This window comes from Oncorhynchus keta, chromosome 30, assembly GCF_023373465.1.
Source record: "Oncorhynchus keta strain PuntledgeMale-10-30-2019 chromosome 30, Oket_V2, whole genome shotgun sequence".
NCBI lineage: Eukaryota > Metazoa > Chordata > Actinopteri > Salmoniformes > Salmonidae > Oncorhynchus > Oncorhynchus keta.
The window spans coordinates 15,040,130-15,062,525 of NC_068450.1; the positions used below are offsets into that span (position 1 = coordinate 15,040,130).

At 47.8% G+C, this 22,396-nt stretch overlaps 1 protein-coding gene and 1 long non-coding RNA gene across 3 annotated transcripts in view; one reads left to right on the forward strand and one right to left on the reverse strand.

The window, feature by feature from the left end:
* LOC118383547 (cohesin subunit SA-2-like) overlaps positions 1-22,396 on the reverse strand; it is a 64,398-nt gene that overhangs the window by 35,359 nt on the left and 6,643 nt on the right. Inside the window, exons 4-20 of the mRNA XM_052487803.1 lie at positions 8,691-8,825; positions 8,350-8,523; positions 7,966-8,170; positions 7,694-7,845; positions 6,377-6,450; positions 6,154-6,277; positions 5,895-5,993; positions 4,452-4,531; positions 4,248-4,355; positions 3,694-3,805; positions 3,468-3,585; positions 3,286-3,389; positions 3,098-3,190; positions 2,898-2,987; positions 1,142-1,345; positions 867-937; positions 289-457 (exon numbers count right to left, since the gene is read on the reverse strand). Coding sequence (XP_052343763.1) covers positions 289-457; positions 867-937; positions 1,142-1,345; positions 2,898-2,987; positions 3,098-3,190; positions 3,286-3,389; positions 3,468-3,585; positions 3,694-3,805; positions 4,248-4,355; positions 4,452-4,531; positions 5,895-5,993; positions 6,154-6,277; positions 6,377-6,450; positions 7,694-7,845; positions 7,966-8,170; positions 8,350-8,523; positions 8,691-8,825 — 2,112 coding nt within the window. The remainder of the gene's footprint in view (positions 1-288; positions 458-866; positions 938-1,141; positions 1,346-2,897; positions 2,988-3,097; positions 3,191-3,285; positions 3,390-3,467; positions 3,586-3,693; positions 3,806-4,247; positions 4,356-4,451; positions 4,532-5,894; positions 5,994-6,153; positions 6,278-6,376; positions 6,451-7,693; positions 7,846-7,965; positions 8,171-8,349; positions 8,524-8,690; positions 8,826-22,396) is intronic.
* Positions 17,811-20,787, forward strand: LOC127913925 (uncharacterized). 2 transcript variants are annotated; one of them, XR_008087292.1, is made up of 3 exons: positions 17,811-17,852; positions 17,887-17,955; positions 20,771-20,787. It is a non-coding gene; the product is annotated as an uncharacterized LOC127913925 (long non-coding RNA). The 2 variants fall into 2 exon arrangements; XR_008087291.1 differs by lacking the exon at positions 20,771-20,787 and adding an exon at positions 19,007-19,023.

Here is a 22,396-nt window from a genome sequence, read left to right on the forward strand (position 1 = left end):
ATGATCAAAAACACACTCTCCTACAAAACAATATTACATGATCAAAACACACGCCCTCCTTCAAAACAATATTACATGACCAAAACACACACCCTCCTACAACACAATATTACATGATCAAAACACACATCCTCCTAGATTACATACACAGAGTGAACCATCATAAGACTTGCTGTATAAACCTTGACTAACTCCAAAACCCTAATGCCATTTTCCTAGATAGTAAATAACAGTGAAATGAATGAGAAGGTTCTGAGCTGCCAGCCAGTTGAGAAGTGAGTTGCATACCTTTCTGTGGCTGCCCTCTGAGACCTTGGCCAAGTACCACAGGACAACGTAGTGGGTACACTGTAGAGCATGGACCACTATCTGCTCTGGCATGTCACCGTTCTCAATGCCCGTGTTGAGCAACTTGAAGTTACTGCTGAACAGATCCCACTGGGACAGGTCATGGGCACTGGGGGAGAGAGAGGAGGGGAGGTTAGAGAGAGGAGGGGAGGTTAGAGAGAGGAGGGAGAGAGAAAGAGGAGGGAGAGAGAGAGAAGAGGGAGAGAGAGAGAAGAGGGAGAGAGAGAGAAGAGGGAGAGAGAGAGAAGAGGGAGAGAGAAAGAAGAGGGAGAGAGAAAGAAGAGGGAGAGAGAAAGAAGAGGGAGAGAGAAAGAAGAGGGAGAGAGAAAGAAGAGGGAGAGAGAAAGAAGGGGGAGAGAGAAGAGGGAGAAAGAAGAGGGAGAGAGAAAGAAGAGGGAGAGAGAAAGAAGGAGAGAGAAAGAAGGAGAGAGAAAGAAGAGGGAGGGAGAAAGAAGGAGAGAGAAAGAAGGAGAGAGAAAGAAGAGGGAGGGAGAAAGAAGAGGGAGGGAGGGCCTTACTTGTGGAAGGCAGTGATTCTCTTGAGAGTAGACAGGACCTGGTAGGCATCATCATCATCAGGCTCTTCACCCTGAACACAGAGACAGATCAGTATCACCTACACACAAACTGGTCCACTCAGCCCAATAGATGAAACATGTAGACTGGTGGTCCTCTCTCTGAGCTCTCTCCTCCCCCTCACTCACCCGTTGTATGAAGTCCTTTAACAATCTGTTGAATTTGTCCACCAGTTCATTCTCGTTTTCCTCCCTCCCTCATCCCTTCTTCCTCTCACCTCTTGTAAGAAGTCTTCCAGCAGTCTGTTGAATTTGTCCACCAATTCATCCAGCAGCTGTGACCTGGCGATGTCCACTCTGTTAAAGATGGTGAACTCCTCATTGCAGAGAGCGTGGTAGGTCTTCGAGCACGCCTCCAGCACCTCTGTATCTGTGTGTTTCTCCACGATCTCCCTGATCTGACGCAGCAACGCCTCCAAGTGCTAGAAGAAGAGGGAGGGAGTTGGGAAATATGTTTTAGAGATATCAAATGCATAACACTGCCAGACATTCCACAACATTTTGTCAAGTTGAACAGTGCTTTGAAATAGACTAGTGTAGGGGGTCAGAGTTTGAATTAGACTAGTGTAGGGTCGGGGGTTAGAGTTTGAATTAGAGTCCAGTGTAGGGTCGGGGTTAGAGTTTGAATTAGACTCCAGTGTAGGGTCGGGGGTTAGAGTTTGAATTAGACTAGTGTAGGGTCGGGGGTTAGAGTTTGAATGTGACTCCAGTGTAGGGTCGGGGGTAAGAGTTTGAATTAGACTAGTGTAGGGTCGGGGTTAGAGTTTGAATTAGACTAGTGTAGGGTCGGGGTTAGAGTTTGAATTAGACTAGTGTAGGGTCGGGGTTAGAGTTTGAATTAGACTAGTGTAGGGTCGGGGGTTAGAGTTTGAATTAGACTCCAGTGTAGGGTCGGGGGTTAGAGTTTGAATTAGACTAGTGTAGGGTCGGGGTTAGAGTTTGAATTAGACTAGTGTAGGGTCGGGGTTAGAGTTAGAATTAGACTCCAGTGTAGGGTCGGGGTTAGAGTTAGAATTAGACTACAGTGTAGGGTCGGGGGTTAGAGTTTGAATTAGACTAGTGTAGGGTCGGGGGTTAGAGTTTGAATTAGAGTCCAGTGTAGGGTCGGGGTTAGAGTTTGAATTAGACTCCAGTGTAGGGTCGGGGTTAGAGTTTGAATTAGACTAGTGTAGGGTCGGGGTTAGAGTTTGAATTAGACTAGTGTAGGGTCGGGGGTTAGAGTTTGAATTAGACTAGTGTAGGGTCGGGGTTAGAGTTTGAATTAGACTAGTGTAGGGTCGGGGTTAGAGTTTGAATTAGACTAGTGTAGGGTCGGGGTTAGAGTTTGAATTAGACTCCAGTGTAGGGTCGGGGGTTAGAGTTTGAATTAGACTAGTGTAGGGTCGGGGTTAGAGTTTGAATTAGACTAGAGTAGGGTCGGGGTTAGAGTTTGAATTAGACTAGTGTAGGGTCGGGGTTAGAGTTTGAATTAGACTCCAGTGTAGGGCCGGGGGTTGGAGTTTGAATTAGACTCCAGTGTAGGGCCGGGGGTTAGAGTTTGAATTAGACTACAGTGTAGGGTCGGGGGTTAGAGTTTGAATTAGACTACAGTGTAGGGTCGGGGGTTAGAGTTTGAATTAGACTAGTGTAGGGTCGGGGGTTAGAGTTTGAATTAGACTCCAGTGTAGGGTCGGGGGTTAGAGTTTGAATTAGACTGCAGTGTAGGGTCGGGGGTTAGAGTTTGAATTAGACTCCAGTGTAAGGTCGGGGGTTAGAGTTTGAATTAGACTAGTGTAGGGTCAGGGGTTAGAGTTTGAATTAGACTGCAGTGTAGGGTCGGGGGTTAGAGTTTGAATTAGACTACAGTGTAGGGTCGGGGGTTAGAGTTTGAATTAGACTAGTGTAGGGTCGGGGGTTAGAGTTTGAATTAGACTACAGTGTAGGGTCGGGGGTTAGAGTTTGAATTAGACTCCAGTGTCGAGTCGGGGGTTAGACCTTCTCTAGTCGTCCTGTGGTGTAGATATCCAGGTCAAAGAACTGAGGGAGCTGCAGCAGGTTGGTCACCTTTTCTGAATCTATGGAGTACTGAAACAAAGAGAGGCAGCACACTCACACACAGTACTGCAGGCAGGGGAAACAGACTAGAACACAGGTTTATTACTGAGGGTAGTGGAGGTGAAGGTGTAGTGTCCTACTTTAGCCAGCAGAGGAGGCAATGCCACAGCAAACAGCTCTGTCATCCTGGTCCTGTCATCTAGCTGAGTCTTCTTCTCCTTCGCTGTCATCACCTGGGGGGGGAGAAATAGTTGCCGTTTCTCTTTTGCTAAGTGGAAGGCAAGAAAAATAAGAAGACAATGTTGATGCCCAGTCTCAAGTCTCTTACCCTCTTCCCGGTTCCGCGGCCGACGGGCGGGTGGCACTCTGCAGCCTGGCGCACCGTACACAGCATTATCTCTATGAGAGCCGTCTCCTGTCTGTCTGTCAGGGCTACACACACCAGATACATTAGAGACCACATTTAGGGGTTATGGGTCAGAGGTCAAGAATAGAGGTCAGAGATCATACCTTCCTCCCCTGGCACGGGGTCATCCAGTAGCAGGCTGGTCATACACTCCCAGTCCTTCAACAGGTCTGCTCCACTCTCCCACAGAGAGTCCACCAGGTACGCAGCGTGCTCATGGAGCTGAAACATGCACAGAGACGGGCAGAGTGTGGGTGGTGAGTGTTGTAAGTATGCTGCATGTTCATGGAGGGAGAGAGAGAATGTGTGTAACGCGGTGTGTGCGTGTACCTCGCTCTCCAGGAAGAAGAAAACAGTAGTTTTGATGAGGTTGGCGTTGAGGCTTTGTCTTCCTCTCCTCTTGGGGGCGCCCTCCTCTTCCGGCTCCCGCGTACTGAACAGTCTGGAGAGAAGTTACTAGTATTAGATATAGAAATATAAAACTATATCAAAGTATATAAACCTCAGCTCGACATTTGCCCAGACTACATAAAACAGACAAGGAATATGTCTACGCCAGAAAAAACAGATCCCAGATCTACAAACCTCTCTCTCATTCTGCTGCTTCCTCAAGTTCTCATGCCTGTACTCTCCTCCACACACTCCCATTCTCCTCCTGCCTGCCCTGTGTCCTTCTCTTATCCTAACCTCTCTACCTTCAGCTCTCTGCACGCTCTAATATTGTTACAGGGTAGAAACCAGACATGACATTTGGCAGGACAATGTCTTGAGATGCAACACATTGTTTTCAACAGTATTTTGATTGATTGATCGGACTTAAGAGAAAAGACATGATAGAAGAACGTGTCACAATGGATTCAATAAAAATTAAAAACAAATCCTACTTCTTGAAGAGGAACTCCCCGGCTGCTATGGCGACCGGTCGGTGGGCAGAGTAGACCAGGTGATAGACGCTCTCACAGTCCTCCGGGCTCAGTACCTCATCTGTACTACTGTAACACACACACACACACACACAGTACACATTAAACACACACATTAAAACACACCTCCATATCCACTGTGATAGCTGAACTGTAGCAACTTACTGTAGTACCAGAGTGAGCAGTTTAATTGCTTGTACTGCGACATCGTACTCCTTGTCTAGAGTCATGGAGACGATGCGGTCCTGTGAAGAGAGGAAATGAATGACAAAGATTTCAGATTTAGCTGAAATACTTCTCAAATTAACCAGGGTCAGTGGGTTAGTCAGAAAATACACTACATGGCCAAAATTATGTGGACACGAATTTGTCGAACATCTCATTCATGGGCATTAATATGGATTTGGTCCCCCCTTTGCTGCTATAACAGCCTCCACTCTTCTGGGAAGGCTTTCCAATAGGTGTTGGAATATTATGCTGGGACTTGCTTCCATTCAGCCACAAGAGCATTAGTTAGGTCGGGCACTGATTTTGGGCGATTAGGCCTGGCTCGCGTTCCAATTCATCCCAAAGGTGTTGGATGGGGTTGAAGTCAAGGGCTCTGTGCAGGCCAGTCAAGTTCATCCACACCGATCTCAACAAACCGTTTCTGTTTGGACCCCGCTTTGTGCACGGGGGCAATATGCTGAAACAGGAAAGGGCCTTCCCCAAACTGTTGCCACAAAGTTGGAAGCACAGAATCATCTAGAATGTCATTGTATGCTGTAGCATTAAGATTTCCCTTCAGTGGAACTAAGAACCATGAAAAACAGCCCCAGACCATTATTCCTCCTCTATCAAACTTCTAAGTTGGCACTATGCATTCGGGCAGGTGGTGTTCTCCTGGCATTTGCCAAACCCAGATTCGTACGTCGGACTGCCAGATGGTGAAGCATGATTCGTCACTCCAGAAAACACGTTTCCACTGCTCCAGAGTCCAGTGGAAGCGAGCTTTACACCACTCCAGCAGGTGCTTGGCATTAAGCATTGGGGAGCTTAGGATTGTGTGCTGCTGCTCAGCCATGGAAACCCATTTCATGAAAACCCCGACAGTCTTGTGCTGACGTTGATTCCAGCAGGGCAGAAATGTAACAAAGATGAATTGCTGAAAAGGTGGCATCCTATGACAGTGCCACGTTGAAAGTCACTGAGCTCTTCAGTAAGGCCATTCTACTGCCAATGTTTGTCTATGGAGATTGCATGGATGTGTGCTCGATTTCATACACCTGTCAGCAATAGTTGTGGTTGAAATAGCAGACTCTAGTAATTTGAAGGAGTGTCCACATACTTTTGACAATGTAGTGTACCTACTCAAAATCAACAGGGCATAGTAGTGGATTAGCTATAGTGCATCCAGTATGGTTGAGTGGTTGTCAGACATGGTCTTGTGTGGGGCTCAGTTGGTATAGCATGGTACTTGCAACAATTTGTTCCCACTGGGCAAACCCATATGAAACTGTAAGTCGCTTTGGATAAAGAGTCTGCTCAACGGCAAAGAAAGTTATGAAAGTTTAGCCTCGGGGTAACCAGTTGTAGTGTGTTGATGTGTCCACCAGGTGGCGCTCTGACCTTGAAGCGGCTGGTGAACAGCTCCAGTCTGGTGTTCAGTTCTCTGTTGTAGTAGAGACCCTGCAGCGCTGTCAAACATTTCAAACGCACCTCGCCTTGCTACACACACACACACACACACACACACACACACATATTGGAATTACACACACAAATATAAATATATATATAAACTTATTAGTCGCAAACACTCTTAACTCAAACACCTTGCTAACAACGCATGCATACACACTCGCTCTCCCTCCCTCCTCCTCCTCACCTTGTCATGCATGGTCCAGCCTACGTATTTCAGGTAGCTGTCGTTGAGGAAGGCGTCACTGTAGAGCTTCATCCACATTCCAATCTCCTCTATAGTGATAGCTCTGATCTCAGCTATGGCATCACTGTAACAACACATACACCTGTCATCATCATATCTTCTATACAGGGGGAGAATGTATCTATTATTATTTCTGTGATGGAACAATGGATAGGCCACGTACCGATATCTGTGTACAAACACACCCTTGAATATAGCATTCATCATGTTCTCAATTTCGTCCTGATTTTCTTGAAGCTGAAATTAGAACGAGGAATCAATAAGAAAACATTTTGATCAGGGTTCACCAGGCTGGATGGATGTGATTATTCACCAAGAAGAGCAAGACAACCAAACACCACAGAAGAGACAGCTAGTATAGTTAATCAAGACAACCAAACACCACAGAAGAGACAGCTAGTATAGTTAATCAAGACAACCAAACACCACAGAAGAGACAGCTAGTATAGTTATCAAGACAACCAACCACCACAGAAGAGACAGCTAGTATAGTTATCAAGACAACCAACCACCACAGAAGAGACAGCTAGTATAGTTACCAAGACAACCAAACACCACAGAAGAGACAGCTAGTATAGTTACCAAGACAACCAAACACCACAGAAGAGACAGCTAGTATAGTTACCAAGACAACCAAACACCACAGAAGAGACAGCTAGTATAGTTACGAAGACAACCAAACACCACAGAAGAGACAGCTAGTATAGTTACCAAGACAACCAAACACCACAGAAGAGACAGCTAGTATAGTTATCAAGACAACCAAACACCACAGAAGAGACAGCTAGTATAGTTATAATTAGTGAAATGTTGTAGTAGTAGGAGCCGGCAGATGGAAGCCCAGTGGGACATAGTGTTATGTAAGCCAGGACACAGACATTGATGCCAGCTCAGCCACAGGGCCTAGTATGTATGCATGTATGAATGAATGTATGCATGTATGCATGTATGCGCGTGCCTGTCCGTTCCTCCCCCCGCGACCGCCCCTCCTGACTACTTATGCTCCTCAGGCATGTCTTCACGTATCCTCATCTCTAAATTAGAACACCTCGTTAGGCTGCTGAAAGTGGGTAATGTGAGTGTTTTATGAAGCAGGTTCTCAGAAGCAACGATATTAGCCAACACGAAAGAAAATGTGAGCCAAACTAACCCTAAACCAAGGGTCCAAGGAAGCCTTACACAGTTCCCCAACAAGGACCCCTAACCCAGGAGGAGCCTAACACTAACCCCAGGAGGAGTCCAACCCCCTAGCCCAGGAGGAGACCAACCCCCTAGCCCAGGAGGAGCCTAACCACCAACCCAGGAGGAGCCTAACCCTTACCACCAACCCAGGAGGAGCCTAACCCTTACCACCAACCCAGGAGGAGCCTAACCCTTACCACCAACCCAGGAGGAGCCTAACCCTTACCACCAACCCAGGAGGAGCCTAACCCTTACCACCAACCCAGGAGGAGCCTAACACTGACCTCATCCCTCTCACCTCTTTGCGTTTCTGCAGCAGTAGCTCCAGCCGGTCGTTGGCTCTCTTAGCGACCATCTTGTTTCTCTCTGTCTCGTACTGCCGCTGTGTGTTGTCCATGTTGATGCTCAGGTTCAGAGCTACATTCACCAGGGCTGTCATCAGCTTCATAGCTACACACACACACACACACACACAGTTAATCAGCGTACCCGTGTGCCCAGGGAAGATGGAAATAAACGACCAATATAGACAGACATATCCCCCGACCACACCCATTCTCTCTCCCTTACCTGCCAGTGTGCTGGTGTGCCTGAAGGCTCGGACCTGTGAGTCCGACAGTCCGGTGAGGAGCGATATGACCGTGTCCATGAGGTACTCATCATAGATGATGCTGTACTGACACTGTCTCACCAAGACCGCAATGAACTCACAGAAACTACCCTTAAACTTCTTCCACAGCGGACCTGCCATGGTCAAAGGGTAGTCTCCGCTGTCCTAGAGGGGGAGGAGGAGGAGGGTGGAGAGAGAGAGAGGTTTATGGGAGTTATGGCTTCACTATTGCATGCAACTCAAAGAGAGGGTAATGACATTTAACTGAAACATTTCAGGTGACAAGACTAAACTTCAACCCAGAGTGATGCACCTACCACGTCTCACACACACACAAAACCTACCTCGTCAAACTCCTCTGTCATCCTCCTGATGATCTCAGAGTTCTGCATGTTTCGGAACATCTCTCCACTGACCACTCCTTTACAGCCAGAACACTGGATGAAGAAGTTGATGAGGTCTAGCAGAGCCATGTCCCTGTCGGTTTTATATGCCTCAATCCAGTCATCCACCACAGACTGGAGCCAGGACAAACAGCAGAGATAGACAATAAGAGTCCCAGAGGTTCAACTCCAATAAGGCTGATCTGGTCATTAGATAATCAAATAAACTATTGGGCTGTTAAAGGGCCAGCCAGTTCTGTGTGTAGGCTCTCATTCATTGTTATATATACACACACACTAACCTGCATGGCGCTCTTGCCCATCTTGACAACCTCAAAGAGAATTAGATTCTCCATGCCATTCTCCTGGTAGTGGCCGTTCATCCTCCCTGCTCCTTTACCCTTCTCTCCTGTCACCTTCTTCCCCTTCTTACCCCCCTGGGATGGGAGGGAGGGAAATCAATAAAGGGTTAAACAGCATAATGCTTACTAATATGGCCAGAGACAGTAGCGTGGGGAAGAGGTTGTAATACTATGTTGTAGAGCGTGGGGAAGAGGTTCTAATACTATGCTGTAGAGAGTGGGGAAGAGGTTCTAATACTATGCTGTAGAGCGTGGGGAAGAGGTTCTAATACTATGCTGTAGAGCGTGGGGAAGAGGTTCTAATACTATGCTGTAGAGCGTGGGAAAGAGGTTCTAATACTATGAGGTAGAGCGTGGGGAAGAGGTTCTAATACTATGTTGTAGAGCGTGGGGAAGAGGTTCTACTACTATGTTGTAGAGTGTGGGGAAGAGGTTCTACTACTATGCTGTAGAGCGTGGGGAAGAGGTTCTACTACTATGTTGTAGAGCGTGGGGAAGAGGTTCTACTACTATGCTGTAGAGCGTGGGGAAGAGGTTCCAATACTATGCTATAGAGCGTGGGGAAGAGGTTCTAATACTGTTGTAGAGCGTGGGGAAGAGGTTATAATACTATGCTGTAGAGCGTGGGGAAGAGGTTGTAATACTGTTGTGGAGCGTGGGGAAGAGGTTGTAATACTGTTGTGGAGTGTGGGGAAGAGGTTCTAATACTGTTGTAGAGCGCGGGGAAGAGGTTCTACTACCATGTTGTAGAGCGTGGGGAAGAGATTCTAATACTATGCTGTAGAGCGTGGGGAAGAGGTTCTACTACTATGTTGTAGAGCGTGGGGAAGAGGTTCTAATACTATGCTGTAGAGCGTGGGGAAGAGGTTCTACTACCATGTTGTAGAGCGTGGGGAAGAGATTCTAATACTATGCTGTAGAGCGTGGGGAAGAGGTTCTACTACTATGTTGTAGAGCGTGGGGAAGAGGTTCTAATACTATGCTGTAGAGCGTGGGGAAGAGGTTCTACTACTATGCTGTAGAGCGTGGGGAAGAGGTTCTAATACTATGCTATAGAGCGTGGGGAAGAGGTTGTAATACTGTTGTGGAGCGTGGGGAAGAGGTTCTAATACTGTTGTAGAGCGCGGGGAAGAGGTTCTACTACTATGTCGTAGAGCGCGGGGAAGAGGTTCTACTACTATGTCGTAGAGCGTGGGGAAGAGGTTCTACTACCATGTTGTCGAGCGTGGGGAAGAGGTTCTACTACCATGTTGTCGAGCGTGGGGAAGAGGTTCTACTACCATGTTGTCGAGCGTGGGGAAGACGTTCTACTACCATGTTGTCGAGCGTGGGGAAGACGTTCTACTACCATGTTGTCGAGCGTGGGGAAGACGTTCTACTACCATGTTGTCGAGCGTGGGGAAGACGTTCTACTACCATGCTGTAGAGCGTGGGGAAGAGGTTCTAATACTATGCTGTAGAGCGTGGGGAAGAGGTTGTAATACTGTTGTAGAGCGCGGGGAAGAGGTTCTAATACTATGTTGTAGAGCGCGGGGAAGAGGTTCTAATACTATGTTGTAGAGCGCGGGGAAGAGGTTCTAATACTATGTTGTAGAGCGCGTGGAAGAGGTTCTAATACTATGTTGTAGAGCGCGGGGAAGAGGTTCTAATACTATGTTGTAGAGCGCGGGGAATAGGTTCTAATACTATGTTGTAGAGCGCGGGGAATAGGTTCTAATACTATGTTGTAGAGCGTGGGGAAGAGGTTCTAATACTATGCTGTAGAGCGTGGGGAAGAGGTTCTACTACTATGCTGTAGAGCGTGGGGAAGAGGTTGTAATACTGTTGTGGAGCGTGGGGAAGAGGTTCTAATACTGTTGTAGAGCGTGGGGAAGAGGTTCTACTACTATGCTGTAGAGCGTGGGGAAGAGGTTGTAATACTGTTGTGGAGCGTGGGGAAGAGGTTCTAATACTGTTGTAGAGCACGGGGAAGAGGTTCTACTACCATGTCGTAGAGCGCGGGGAAGAGGTGCTAATACTATGTCGTAGAGCGTGGGGAAGAGGTTCTACTACTATGTCGTAGAGCGTGGGGAAGAGGTTCTACTACTATGCTGTAGAGCGTGGGGAAGAGGTTGTAATACTGTTGTGGAGCGTGGGGAAGAGGTTCTAATACTGTTGTAGAGCGCGGGGAAGAGGTTCTACTACCATGTCATAGAGCGCGGGGAAGAGGTTCTAATACTATGTCGTAGAGCGCGGGGAAGAGGTTCTAATACTATGTCGTAGAGCGCGGGGAAGAGGTTCTAATACTATGTCGTAGAGCGCGGGGAAGAGGTTCTAATACTATGTCGTAGAGCGTGGGGAAGAGGTTCTACTACTATGCTGTAGAGCGTGGGGAAGAGGTTGTAATACTGTTGTGGAGCGTGGGGAAGAGGTTCTAATACTGTCGTAGAGCGCGGGGAAGAGGTTCTAATACTATGTCGTAGAGCGCGGGGAAGAGGTTCTAATACTATGTCGTAGAGCGCGGGGAAGAGGTTCTAATACTATGTCGTAGAGCGCGGGGAAGAGGTTCTAATACTATGTCGTAGAGCGTGGGGAAGAGGTTCTACTACTATGCTGTAGAGCGTGGGGAAGAGGTTGTAATACTGTTGTGGAGCGTGGGGAAGAGGTTCTAATACTGTTGTAGAGCACGGGGAAGAGGTTCTACTACCATGTTGTAGAGCGTGGGGAAGAGGTTGTAATACTGTTGTGGAGCGCGGGGAAGAGGTTCTAATACCATGTTGTAGAGCGCGGGGAAGAGGTTCTAATACTATGTCGTAGAGCGCGGGGAATAGGTTCTAATACTATGTCGTAGAGCGTGGGGAAGAGGTCCTACTACTATGTCGTAGAGCGTGGGGAAGAGGTCCTACTACTATGTCGTAGAGCGTGGGGAAGAGGTCCTACTACTATGTTGTAGAGCGTGGGGAAGAGGTCCTACTACTATGTTGTAGAGCGTGGGGAAGAGGTCCTACTACTATGTTGTAGAGCGTGGGGAAGAGGTCCTACTACTATGTTGTAGAGCGTGGGGAAGAGGTCCTACTACTATGTTGTAGAGCGTGGGGGAAGAGGTCCTACTACTATGTTGTAGAGCGTGGGAAGAGGTCCTACTACTATGTTGTAGAGCGTGGGGAAGAGGTCCTACTACTATGTTGTAGAGCGTGGGGAAGAGGTCCTACTACTAAGAGCGTGGGGAAGAGGTCCTACTACTATGTTGTAGAGCGTGGGGAAGAGGTCCTACTACTATGTTGTAGAGCGTGGGGAAGAGGTCCTACTACTATGTTGTAGAGCGTGGGAAGAGGTCCTACTACTATGTTGTAGAGCGTGGGGAAGAGGTCCTACTACTATGTTGTAGAGCGTGGGGAAGAGGTCCTACTACTATGTTGTAGAGCGTGGGGAAGAGGTCCTACTACTATGTTGTAGAGCGTGGGGAAGAGGTCCTACTACTATGTTGTAGAGCGTGGGGAAGAGGTCCTACTACTATGTTGTAGAGCGTGGGGAAGAGGTCCTACTACTATGTTGTAGAGCGTGGGGAAGAGGTCCTACTACTATGTTGTAGAGCGTGGGGAAGAGGTCCTACTACTATGTTGTAGAGCGTGGGGAAGAGGTCCTACTACTATGTTGTAGAGCGTGGGAAGAGGTCCTACTACTATGTTGTAGAGCGTGGGGAAGAGGTCCTACTACTATGTTGTAGAGCGTGGGGAAGAGGTCCTACTACTATGTTGTAGAGCGTGTCCTACTACTATGTTGTAGAGCGTGGGGAAGAGGTCCTACTACTATGTTGTAGAGCGTGGGGAAGAGGTTCTACTACTATGTTGTAGAGCGTGGGGAAGAGGTTCTACTACTATGTTGTAGAGCGTGGGGAAGAGGTTCTACTACTATGTTGTAGAGCGTGGGGAAGAGGGGAAGAGGTTCTACTACTATGTTGTAGAGCGTGGGAAGAGGTTCTACTACTATGTTGTAGAGCGTGGGAAGAGGTTCTACTACTATGTTGTAGAGCGTGGGGAAGAGGTTCTACTACTATGTTGTAGAGCGTGGGGAAGAGGTTCTACTACTATGTTGTAGAGCGTGGGGAAGAGGTTCTACTACTATGTTGTAGAGAGAGGGGAAGAGGTTCTACTACTATGTTGTAGAGCGCGGGGAAGAGGTTCTAATACTATGTTGTAGAGCGCGGGGAAGAGGTTCTAATACTATGTTGTAGAGCGCGGGGAATAGGTTCTAATACTATGTTGTAGAGCGCGGGGAATAGGTTCTACTACTATGCTGTAGAGCGTGGGGAAGAGGTTCTACTACTATGCTGTAGAGCGTGGGGAAGAGGTTGTAATACTGTTGTGGAGCGTGGGGAAGATGTTCTAATACTGTTGTAGAGCGCGGGGAAGAGGTTCTACTACCATGTCGTAGAGCGTGGGGAAGAGGTTCTACTACTATGCTGTAGAGCGTGGGGAAGAGGTTGTAATACTGTTGTGGAGCGTGGGGAAGAGGTTCTAATACTGTTGTAGAGCACGGGGAAGAGGTTCTACTACCATGTCGTAGAGCGCGGGGAAGAGGTTCTAATACTATGTCGTAGAGCGCGGGGAAGAGGTTCTACTACTATGTCGTAGAGCGCGGGGAAGAGGTTCTACTACTATGTCGTAGAGCGCGGGGAAGAGGTTCTACTACTATGTCGTAGAGCGCGGGGAAGAGGTTCTACTACTATGTCGTAGAGCGCGGGGAAGAGGTTCTACTACTATGTCGTAGAGCGCGGGGAAGAGGTTCTACTACTATGTCGTAGAGCGCGGGGAAGAGGTCCTACTACTATGTCGTAGAGCGCGGGGAAGAGGTCCTACTACCATGTCGTGGAGCGCGGGGAAGAGGTCCTACTACCATGTCGTAGAGCGCGGGGAAGAGGTCCTACTACCATGTCGTAGAGCGCGGGGAAGAGGTCCTACTACCATGTCGTGGAGCGCGGGGAAGAGGTCCTACTACCATGTCGTAGAGCGCGGGGAAGAGGTCCTACTACCATGTCGTAGAGCGCGGGGAAGAGGTCCTACTACCATGTCGTGGAGCGCGGGGAAGAGGTCCTACTACCATGTCGTAGAGCGCGGGGAAGAGGTCCTACTACCATGTCGTAGAGCGCGGGGAAGAGGTCCTACTACCATGTCGTAGAGCGCGGGGAAGAGGTCCTACTACTATGTCGTAGAGCGTGGGGAAGAGGTCCTACTACTATGTCGTAGAGCGTGGGGAAGAGGTTCTACTACTATGTTGTAGAGCGTGGGGAAGAGGTTCTACTACTATGTTGTAGAGCGTGGGGAAGAGGTTCTACTACTATGTTGTAGAGCGTGGGGAAGAGGTTCTACTACTATGTTGTAGAGCGTGGGGAAGAGGTTCTACTACTATGTTGTAGAGCGTGGGAAGAGGTTCTACTACTATGTTGTAGAGCGTGGGGAAGAGGTTCTACTACTATGTTGTAGAGCGTGGGGAAGAGGTTCTACTACTATGTTGTAGAGCGGGGAAGAGGTTCTACTACTATGTTGTAGAGCGTGGGGAAGAGGTTCTACTACTATGTTGTCGTGGGGAAGAGGTTCTACTACTATGTTGTAGAGCGTGGGGAAGAGGTTCTACTACTATGTTGTAGAGCGTGGGGAAGAGGTTCTACTACTATGTTGTAGAGCGTGGGGAAGAGGTTCTACTACTATGTTGTAGAGCGGGGAAGAGGTTCTACTACTATGTTGTAGAGCGTGGGGAAGAGGTTCTACTACTATGTTGTAGAGCGTGGGGAAGAGGTTCTACTACTATGTTGTAGAGCGTGGGGAAGAGGTTCTACTACTATGTTGTAGAGCGTGGGGAAGAGGTTCTACTACTATGTTGTAGAGCGTGGGGAAGAGGTTCTACTACTATGTTGTAGAGCGTGGGGAAGAGGTTCTACTACTATGTTGTAGAGCGTGGGGAAGAGGTTCTACTACTATGTTGTAGAGCGTGGGGAAGAGGTTCTACTACTATGTTGTAGAGCGTGGGGAAGAGGTTCTACTACTATGTTGTAGAGCGTGGGGAAGAGGTTCTACTACTATGTTGTAGAGCGTGGGGAAGAGGTTCTACTACTATGTTGTAGAGCGTGGGGAAGAGGTCTACTACTATGTTGTAGAGCGTGGGGAAGAGGTTCTACTACTATGTTGTAGAGCGTGGGGAAGAGGTTCTACTACTATGTTGTAGAGCGTGGGGAAGAGGTTCTACTACTATGTTGTAGAGCGTGGGGAAGAGGTTCTACTACTATGTTGTAGAGCGTGGGGAAGAGGTTCTACTACTATGTTGTAGAGCGTGGGGAAGAGGTTCTACTACTATGTTGTAGAGCGTGGGGAAGAGGTTCTACTACTATGTTGTAGAGCGTGGGGAAGAGGTTCTACTACTATGTTGTAGAGCGTGGGGAAGAGGTTCTACTACTATGTTGTAGAGCGTGGGGAAGAGGTTCTACTACTATGTTGTAGAGCGTGGGGAAGAGGTTCTACTACTATGTTGTAGAGCGTGGGGAAGAGGTTCTACTACTATGTTGTAGAGCGTGGGGAAGAGGTTCTACTACTATGTTGTAGAGCGTGGGGAAGAGGTTCTAATACTATGCTGTAGAGAGTGGGGAAGAGGTTCTACTACTATGTTGTAGAGCGTGGGGAAGAGGTTCTTATACTATGCTGTAGAGCGCGGGGAAGAGGTTCTTATACTATGCTGTAGAGCGCGGGGAAGAGGTTCTTATACTATGTTGTAGAGCGCGGGGAAGAGGTTCTAATACTATGTTGTAGAGCGCGGGGAAGAGGTTCTAATACTATGTTGTAGAGCGCGGGGAAGAGGTTCTAATACTATGTTGTAGAGCGCGGGGAAGAGGTTCTAATACTATGTTGTAGAGCGCGGGGAAGAGGTTCTAATACTATGCTGTAGAGCGCGGGGAAGAGGTTGTAAAACTATGCTGTAGAGCGTGGGGAAGAGGCTGTAATACTATAGAGCGTGGGGAAGAGGTTCTACTACTATGTTGTAGAGCGTGGGGAAGAGGTTCTACTACTATGTTGTAGAGCGTGGGGAAGAGGTTCTACTACTATGTTGTAGAGCGTGGGGAAGAGGTTCTACTACTATGTTGTAGAGCGTGGGGAAGAGGTTCTAATACTATGCTGTAGAGAGTGGGGAAGAGGTTCTACTACTATGCTGTAGAGCGCGGGGAAGAGGTTCTTATACTATGCTGTAGAGCGCGGGGAAGAGGTTCTTATACTATGCTGTAGAGCGCGGGGAAGAGGTTCTTATACTATGTTGTAGAGCGCGGGGAAGAGGTTCTAATACTATGTTGTAGAGCGCGGGGAAGAGGTTCTAATACTATGTTGTAGAGCGCGGGGAAGAGGTTCTAATACTATGTTGTAGAGCGCGGGGAATAGGTTCTAATACTATGCTGTAGAGCGCGGGGAAGAGGTTGTAAAACTATGCTGTAGAGCGTGGGGAAGAGGCTGTAATACTATAGAGCGTGGGGAAGAGGTTCTACTACTATGTTGTAGAGCGTGGGGAAGAGGTTCTACTACTATGTTGTAGAGCGTGGGGAAGAGGTTCTACTACTATGTTGTAGAGCGTGGGGAAGAGGTTCTACTACTATGTTGTAGAGCGTGGGGAAGAGGTTCTACTACTATGTTGTAGAGCGTGGGGAAGAGGTTCTACTACTATGTTGTAGAGCGTGGGGAAGAGGTTCTACTACTATGTTGTAGAGCGTGGGGAAGAGGTTCTACTACTATGTTGTAGAGCGTGGGGAAGAGGTTCTACTACTATGTTGTAGAGTGTGGGGAAGAGGTTCTACTACTATGCTGTAGAGCGTGGGGAAGAGGTTCTACTACTATGCTGTAGAGCGTGGGGAAGAGGTTCTACTATATATGCTGTAGAGCGTGGGGAAGAGGCTGTAATACTATAGAGCGTGGGGAAGAGGTTGTAATACTATAGAGCGTGGGGAAGAGGTTGTAATACTATAGAGCGTGGGGAAGAGGTTGTAATACTATAGAGCGTGGGGAAGAGGTTGTAATACTATGCTGTAGAGCGTGGGGAAGAGATTGTAAAACTATGCTGTAGAGCGTGGGGAAGAGGTTGTAATACTATAGAGCGTGGGGAAGAGGTTCTAATACTATGTTGTAGAGCGTGGGGAAGAGGTTCTAATACTGTGTTGTAGAGCGTGGGGAAGAGGTTCTACTACTATGTTGTAGAGCGTGGGGAAGAGGTTCTACTACTATGTTGTAGAGCGTGGGGAAGAGGTTCTACTACTATGCTGTAGAGCGTGGGGAAGAGGTTCTAATACTATGCTATAGAGCGTGGGGAAGAGGTTCTAATACTATGCTGTGGAGCGTGGGGAAGAGGTTGTAATACTGTTGTGGAGCGTGGGGAAGAGGTTCTAATACTGTTGTAGAGCACGGGGAAGAGGTTCTAATACTATCATGTTGTAGAGCGTGGGGAAGAGATTCTAATACTATGCTGTAGAGCGTGGGGAAGAGGTTCTAATACTATGCTTTAGAGCGTGGGGAAGAGGTTCTACTACTATGCTGTAGAGCGTGGGGAAGAGGTTCTAATACTATGCTATAGAGCGTGGGGAAGAGGTTCTACTACTATGCTGTAGAACGTGGGGAAGAGGTTCTAATACTATGTTGTAGAGCGTGGGGAAGAGCGTTCTACTACCATGTTGTCGAGCGTGGGGAAGACGTTCTACTACCATGTTGTCGAGCGTGGGGAAGACGTTCTACTACCATGTTGTAGAGCGTGGGGAAGAGGTTCTAATACTATGTTGTAGAGCGTGGGGAAGAGGATCTACTACCATGTTGTAGAGCGTGGGGAAGAGGTTGTAATACTATGCTGTAGAGCGTGGGGAAGAGGCTGTAATACTATAGAGCGTGGGGAAGAGGTTCTACTACTATGTTGTAGAGCGTGGGGAAGAGGTTCTACTACTATGTTGTAGAGCGTGGGGGGAAGAGGTTCTACTACTATGTTGTAGAGCGTGGGGAAGAGGTTCTACTACTATGTTGTAGAGCGTGGGGAAGAGGTTCTACTACTATGTTGTAGAGCGTGGGGAAGAGGTTCTACTACTATGTTGTAGAGCGTGGGGAAGAGGTTCTACTACTATGCTGTAGAGCGTGGGGAAGAGGTTCTACTACTATGCTGTAGAGCGTGGGGAAGAGGTTCTACTATATATGCTGTAGAGCGTGGGGAAGAGGTTGTAATACTGTTGTAGAGCGTGGGGAAGAGGTTGTAATACTATGCTGTAGAGCGTGGGGAAGAGGTTGTAAAACTATGCTGTAGAGCGTGGGGAAGAGGCTGTAATACTATAGAGCGTGGGGAAGAGGTTGTAATACTATAGAGCGTGGGGAAGAGGTTGTAATACTATAGAGCGTGGGGAAGAGGTTGTAATACTATAGAGCGTGGGGAAGAGGTTCTACTACCATGTTGTAGAGCGTGGGGAAGAGGTTGTAATACTATGCTGTAGAGCGTGGGGAAGAGGTTGTAAAACTATGCTGTAGAGCGTGGGGAAGAGGTTGTAAAACTATGCTGTAGAGCGTGGGGAAGAGGTTGTAATACTATAGAGCGTGGGGAAGAGGTTGTAATACTATAGAGCGTGGGGAAGAGGTTCTACTACTATGCTGTAGAGCGTGGGGAAGAGGTTCTACTACTATGCTATAGAGCGTGGGGAAGAGGTTCTACTACTATGCTGTAGAACGTGGGGAAGAGGTTCTAATACTATGTTGTAGAGCGTGGGGAAGACGTTCTACTACCATGTTGTCGAGCGTGGGGAAGACGTTCTACTACCATGTTGTCGAGCGTGGGGAAGACGTTCTACTACCATGTTGTAGAGCGTGGGGAAGAGGTTCTAATACTATGTTGTAGAGCGTGGGGAAGAGGATCTACTACCATGTTGTAGAGCGTGGGGAAGAGGTTGTAATACTATGCTGTAGAGCGTGGGGAAGAGGCTGTAATACTATAGAGCGTGGGGAAGAGGTTCTACTACTATGTTGTAGAGCGTGGGGAAGAGGTTCTACTACTATGTTGTAGAGCGTGGGGAAGAGGTTCTACTACTATGTTGTAGAGCGTGGGGAAGAGGTTCTACTACTATGTTGTAGAGCGTGGGGAAGAGGTTCTACTACTATGTTGTAGAGCGTGGGGAAGAGGTTCTACTACTATGTTGTAGAGCGTGGGGAAGAGGTTCTACTACTATGCTGTAGAGCGTGGGGAAGAGGTTCTACTACTATGCTGTAGAGCGTGGGGAAGAGGTTCTACTATATATGCTGTAGAGCGTGGGGAAGAGGTTGTAATACTGTTGTAGAGCGTGGGGAAGAGGTTGTAATACTATGCTGTAGAGCGTGGGGAAGAGGTTGTAAAACTATGCTGTAGAGCGTGGGGAAGAGGCTGTAATACTATAGAGCGTGGGGAAGAGGTTGTAATACTATAGAGCGTGGGGAAGAGGTTGTAATACTATAGAGCGTGGGGAAGAGGTTGTAATACTATAGAGCGTGGGGAAGAGGTTGTAATACTATAGAGCGTGGGGAAGAGGTTCTACTACCATGTTGTAGAGCGTGGGGAAGAGGTTGTAATACTATGCTGTAGAGCGTGGGGAAGAGGTTGTAAAACTATGCTGTAGAGCGTGGGGAAGAGGTTGTAATACTATAGAGCGTGGGGAAGAGGTTGTAATACTATAGAGCGTGGGGAAGAGGTTCTACTACTATGCTGTAGAGCGTGGGGAAGAGGTTCTACTACTATGCTATAGAGCGTGGGGAAGAGGTTCTACTACTATGCTGTAGAACGTGGGGAAGAGGTTCTAATACTATGTTGTAGAGCGTGGGGAAGACGTTCTACTACCATGTTGTCGAGCGTGGGGAAGTCGATCTACTACCATGTTGTCGAGCGTGGGGAAGACGTTCTACTACCATGTTGTAGAGCGTGGGGAAGAGGTTCTAATACTATGCTGTAGAGCGCGGGGAATAGGTTCTAATACTGTTGTAGAGCGCGGGGAATAGGTTCTAATACTATGTTGTAGAGCGCGGGGAATAGGTTCTAATACTATGTTGTAGAGCGCGGGGAATAGGTTCTAATACTATGTTGTAGAGCGCGGGGAAGAGGTTCTAATACTATGTTGTAGAGCGCGGGGAAGAGGTTCTAATACTATGTTGTAGAGCGCGGGGAAGAGGTTCTAATACTATGTTGTAGAGCGCGGGGAAGAGGTTCTAATACTATGTTGTAGAGTGCTGGGAATAGGTTCTAATACTATGTTGTAGAGCGTGGGGAAGAGGTTCTACTACTATGTTGTAGAGCGTGGGGAAGAGGTTCTACTACTATGTTGTAGAGCGTGGGGAAGAGGTTCTACTACTATGTTGTAGAGCGTGGGGAAGAGGTTCTACTACTATGTTGTGGAGCGTGGGGAAGAGGTTCTACTACCATGTTGTCGAGCGTGGGGAAGACGTTCTAATACTATGTTGTAGAGCGCGGGGAAGAGGTTCTAATACTATGTTGTAGAGCGTGGGGAAGAGGTTCTAATACTATGTTGTAGAGCGCGGGGAAGAGGTTCTACTACTATGTTGTAGAGCGCGGGGAAGAGGTTCTAATACTATGTTGTAGAGCGCGGGGAAGAGGTTCTAATACTATGTTGTAGAGCGTGGGGAAGAGGTTCTACTACTATGTTGTAGAGCGTGGGGAAGAGGTTCTACTACTATGTTGTAGAGCGTGGGGAAGAGGTTCTACTACTATGTTGTGGAGCGTGGGGAAGAGGTTCTACTACTATGTTGTGGAGCGTGGGGAAGAGGTTCTACTACTATGTTGTAGAGCGTGGGGAAGAGGTTCTACTACTATGTTGTGGAGCGTGGGGAAGACGTTCTACTACTATGTTGTAGAGCGTGGGGAAGAGGTTCTACTACTATGTTGTAGAGCGTGGGGAAGAGGTTCTACTACCATGTTGTAGAGCGTGGGGAAGAGGTTGTAATACTATGCTGTAGAGCGTGGGGAAGAGGTTCTAATACTATGCTGTAGAGCGTGGGGAAGAGGTTCTACTATATATGCTGTAGAGCGTGGGGAAGAGGCTGTAATACTATAGAGCGTGGGGAAGAGGTTGTAATACTATAGAGCGTGGGGAAGAGGTTGTAATACTATAGAGCGTGGGGAAGAGGTTCTACTACCATGTTGTAGAGCGTGGGGAAGAGGTTCTACTACCATGTTGTAGAGCGTGGGGAAGAGGTTGTAATACTATGCTGTAGAGCGTGGGGAAGAGATTGTAAAACTATGCTGTAGAGCGTGGGGAAGAGGTTGTAATACTATAGAGCGTGGGGAAGAGGTTGTAATACTATAGAGCGTGGGGAAGAGGTTCTAATACTATGTTGTAGAGCGTGGGGAAGAGGTTCTAATACTATGTTGTAGAGCGTGGGGAAGAGGTTCTACTACTATGTTGTAGAGTGTGGGGAAGAGGTTCTACTACTATGTTGTAGAGCGTGGGGAAGAGGTTCTACTACTATGCTGTAGAGCGTGGGGAAGAGGTTCTAATACTATGCTATAGAGCGTGGGGAAGAGGTTCTAATACTATGCTGTGGAGCGTGGGGAAGAGGTTGTAATACTGTTGTGGAGCGTGGGGAAGAGGTTCTAATACTGTTGTAGAGCACGGGGAAGAGGTTCTAATACTATCATGTTGTAGAGCGTGGGGAAGAGATTCTAATACTATGCTGTAGAGCGTGGGGAAGAGGTTCTAATACTATGCTTTAGAGCGTGGGGAAGAGGTTCTACTACTATGCTGTAGAGCGTGGGGAAGAGGTTCTAATACTATGCTATAGAGCGTGGGGAAGAGGTTCTACTACTATGCTGTAGAACGTGGGGAAGAGGTTCTAATACTATGTTGTAGAGCGTGGGGAAGACGTTCTACTACCATGTTGTCGAGCGTGGGGAAGACGTTCTACTACCATGTTGTCGAGCGTGGGGAAGACATTCTACTACCATGTTGTAGAGCGTGGGGAAGAGGTTCTAATACTATGTTGTAGAGCGTGGGGAAGAGGATCTACTACCATGTTGTAGAGCGTGGGGAAGAGGTTGTAATACTATGCTGTAGAGCGTGGGGAAGAGGCTGTAATACTATAGAGCGTGGGGAAGAGGTTCTACTACTATGTTGTAGAGCGTGGGGAAGAGGTTCTACTACTATGTTGTAGAGCGTGGGGAAGAGGTTCTACTACTATGTTGTAGAGCGTGGGGAAGAGGTTCTACTACTATGTTGTAGAGCGTGGGGAAGAGGTTCTACTACTATGTTGTAGAGCGTGGGGAAGAGGTTCTACTACTATGTTGTAGAGCGTGGGGAAGAGGTTCTACTACTATGTTGTAGAGCGTGGGGAAGAGGTTCTACTACTATGCTGTAGAGCGTGGGGAAGAGGTTCTACTACTATGCTGTAGAGCGTGGGGAAGAGGTTCTACTATATATGCTGTAGAGCGTGGGGAAGAGGTTGTAATACTATGCTGTAGAGCGTGGGGAAGAGGTTGTAATACTATGCTGTAGAGCGTGGGGAAGAGGTTGTAAAACTATGCTGTAGAGCGTGGGGAAGAGGCTGTAATACTATAGAGCGTGGGGAAGAGGTTGTAATACTATAGAGCGTGGGGAAGAGGTTGTAATACTATAGAGCGTGGGGAAGAGGTTG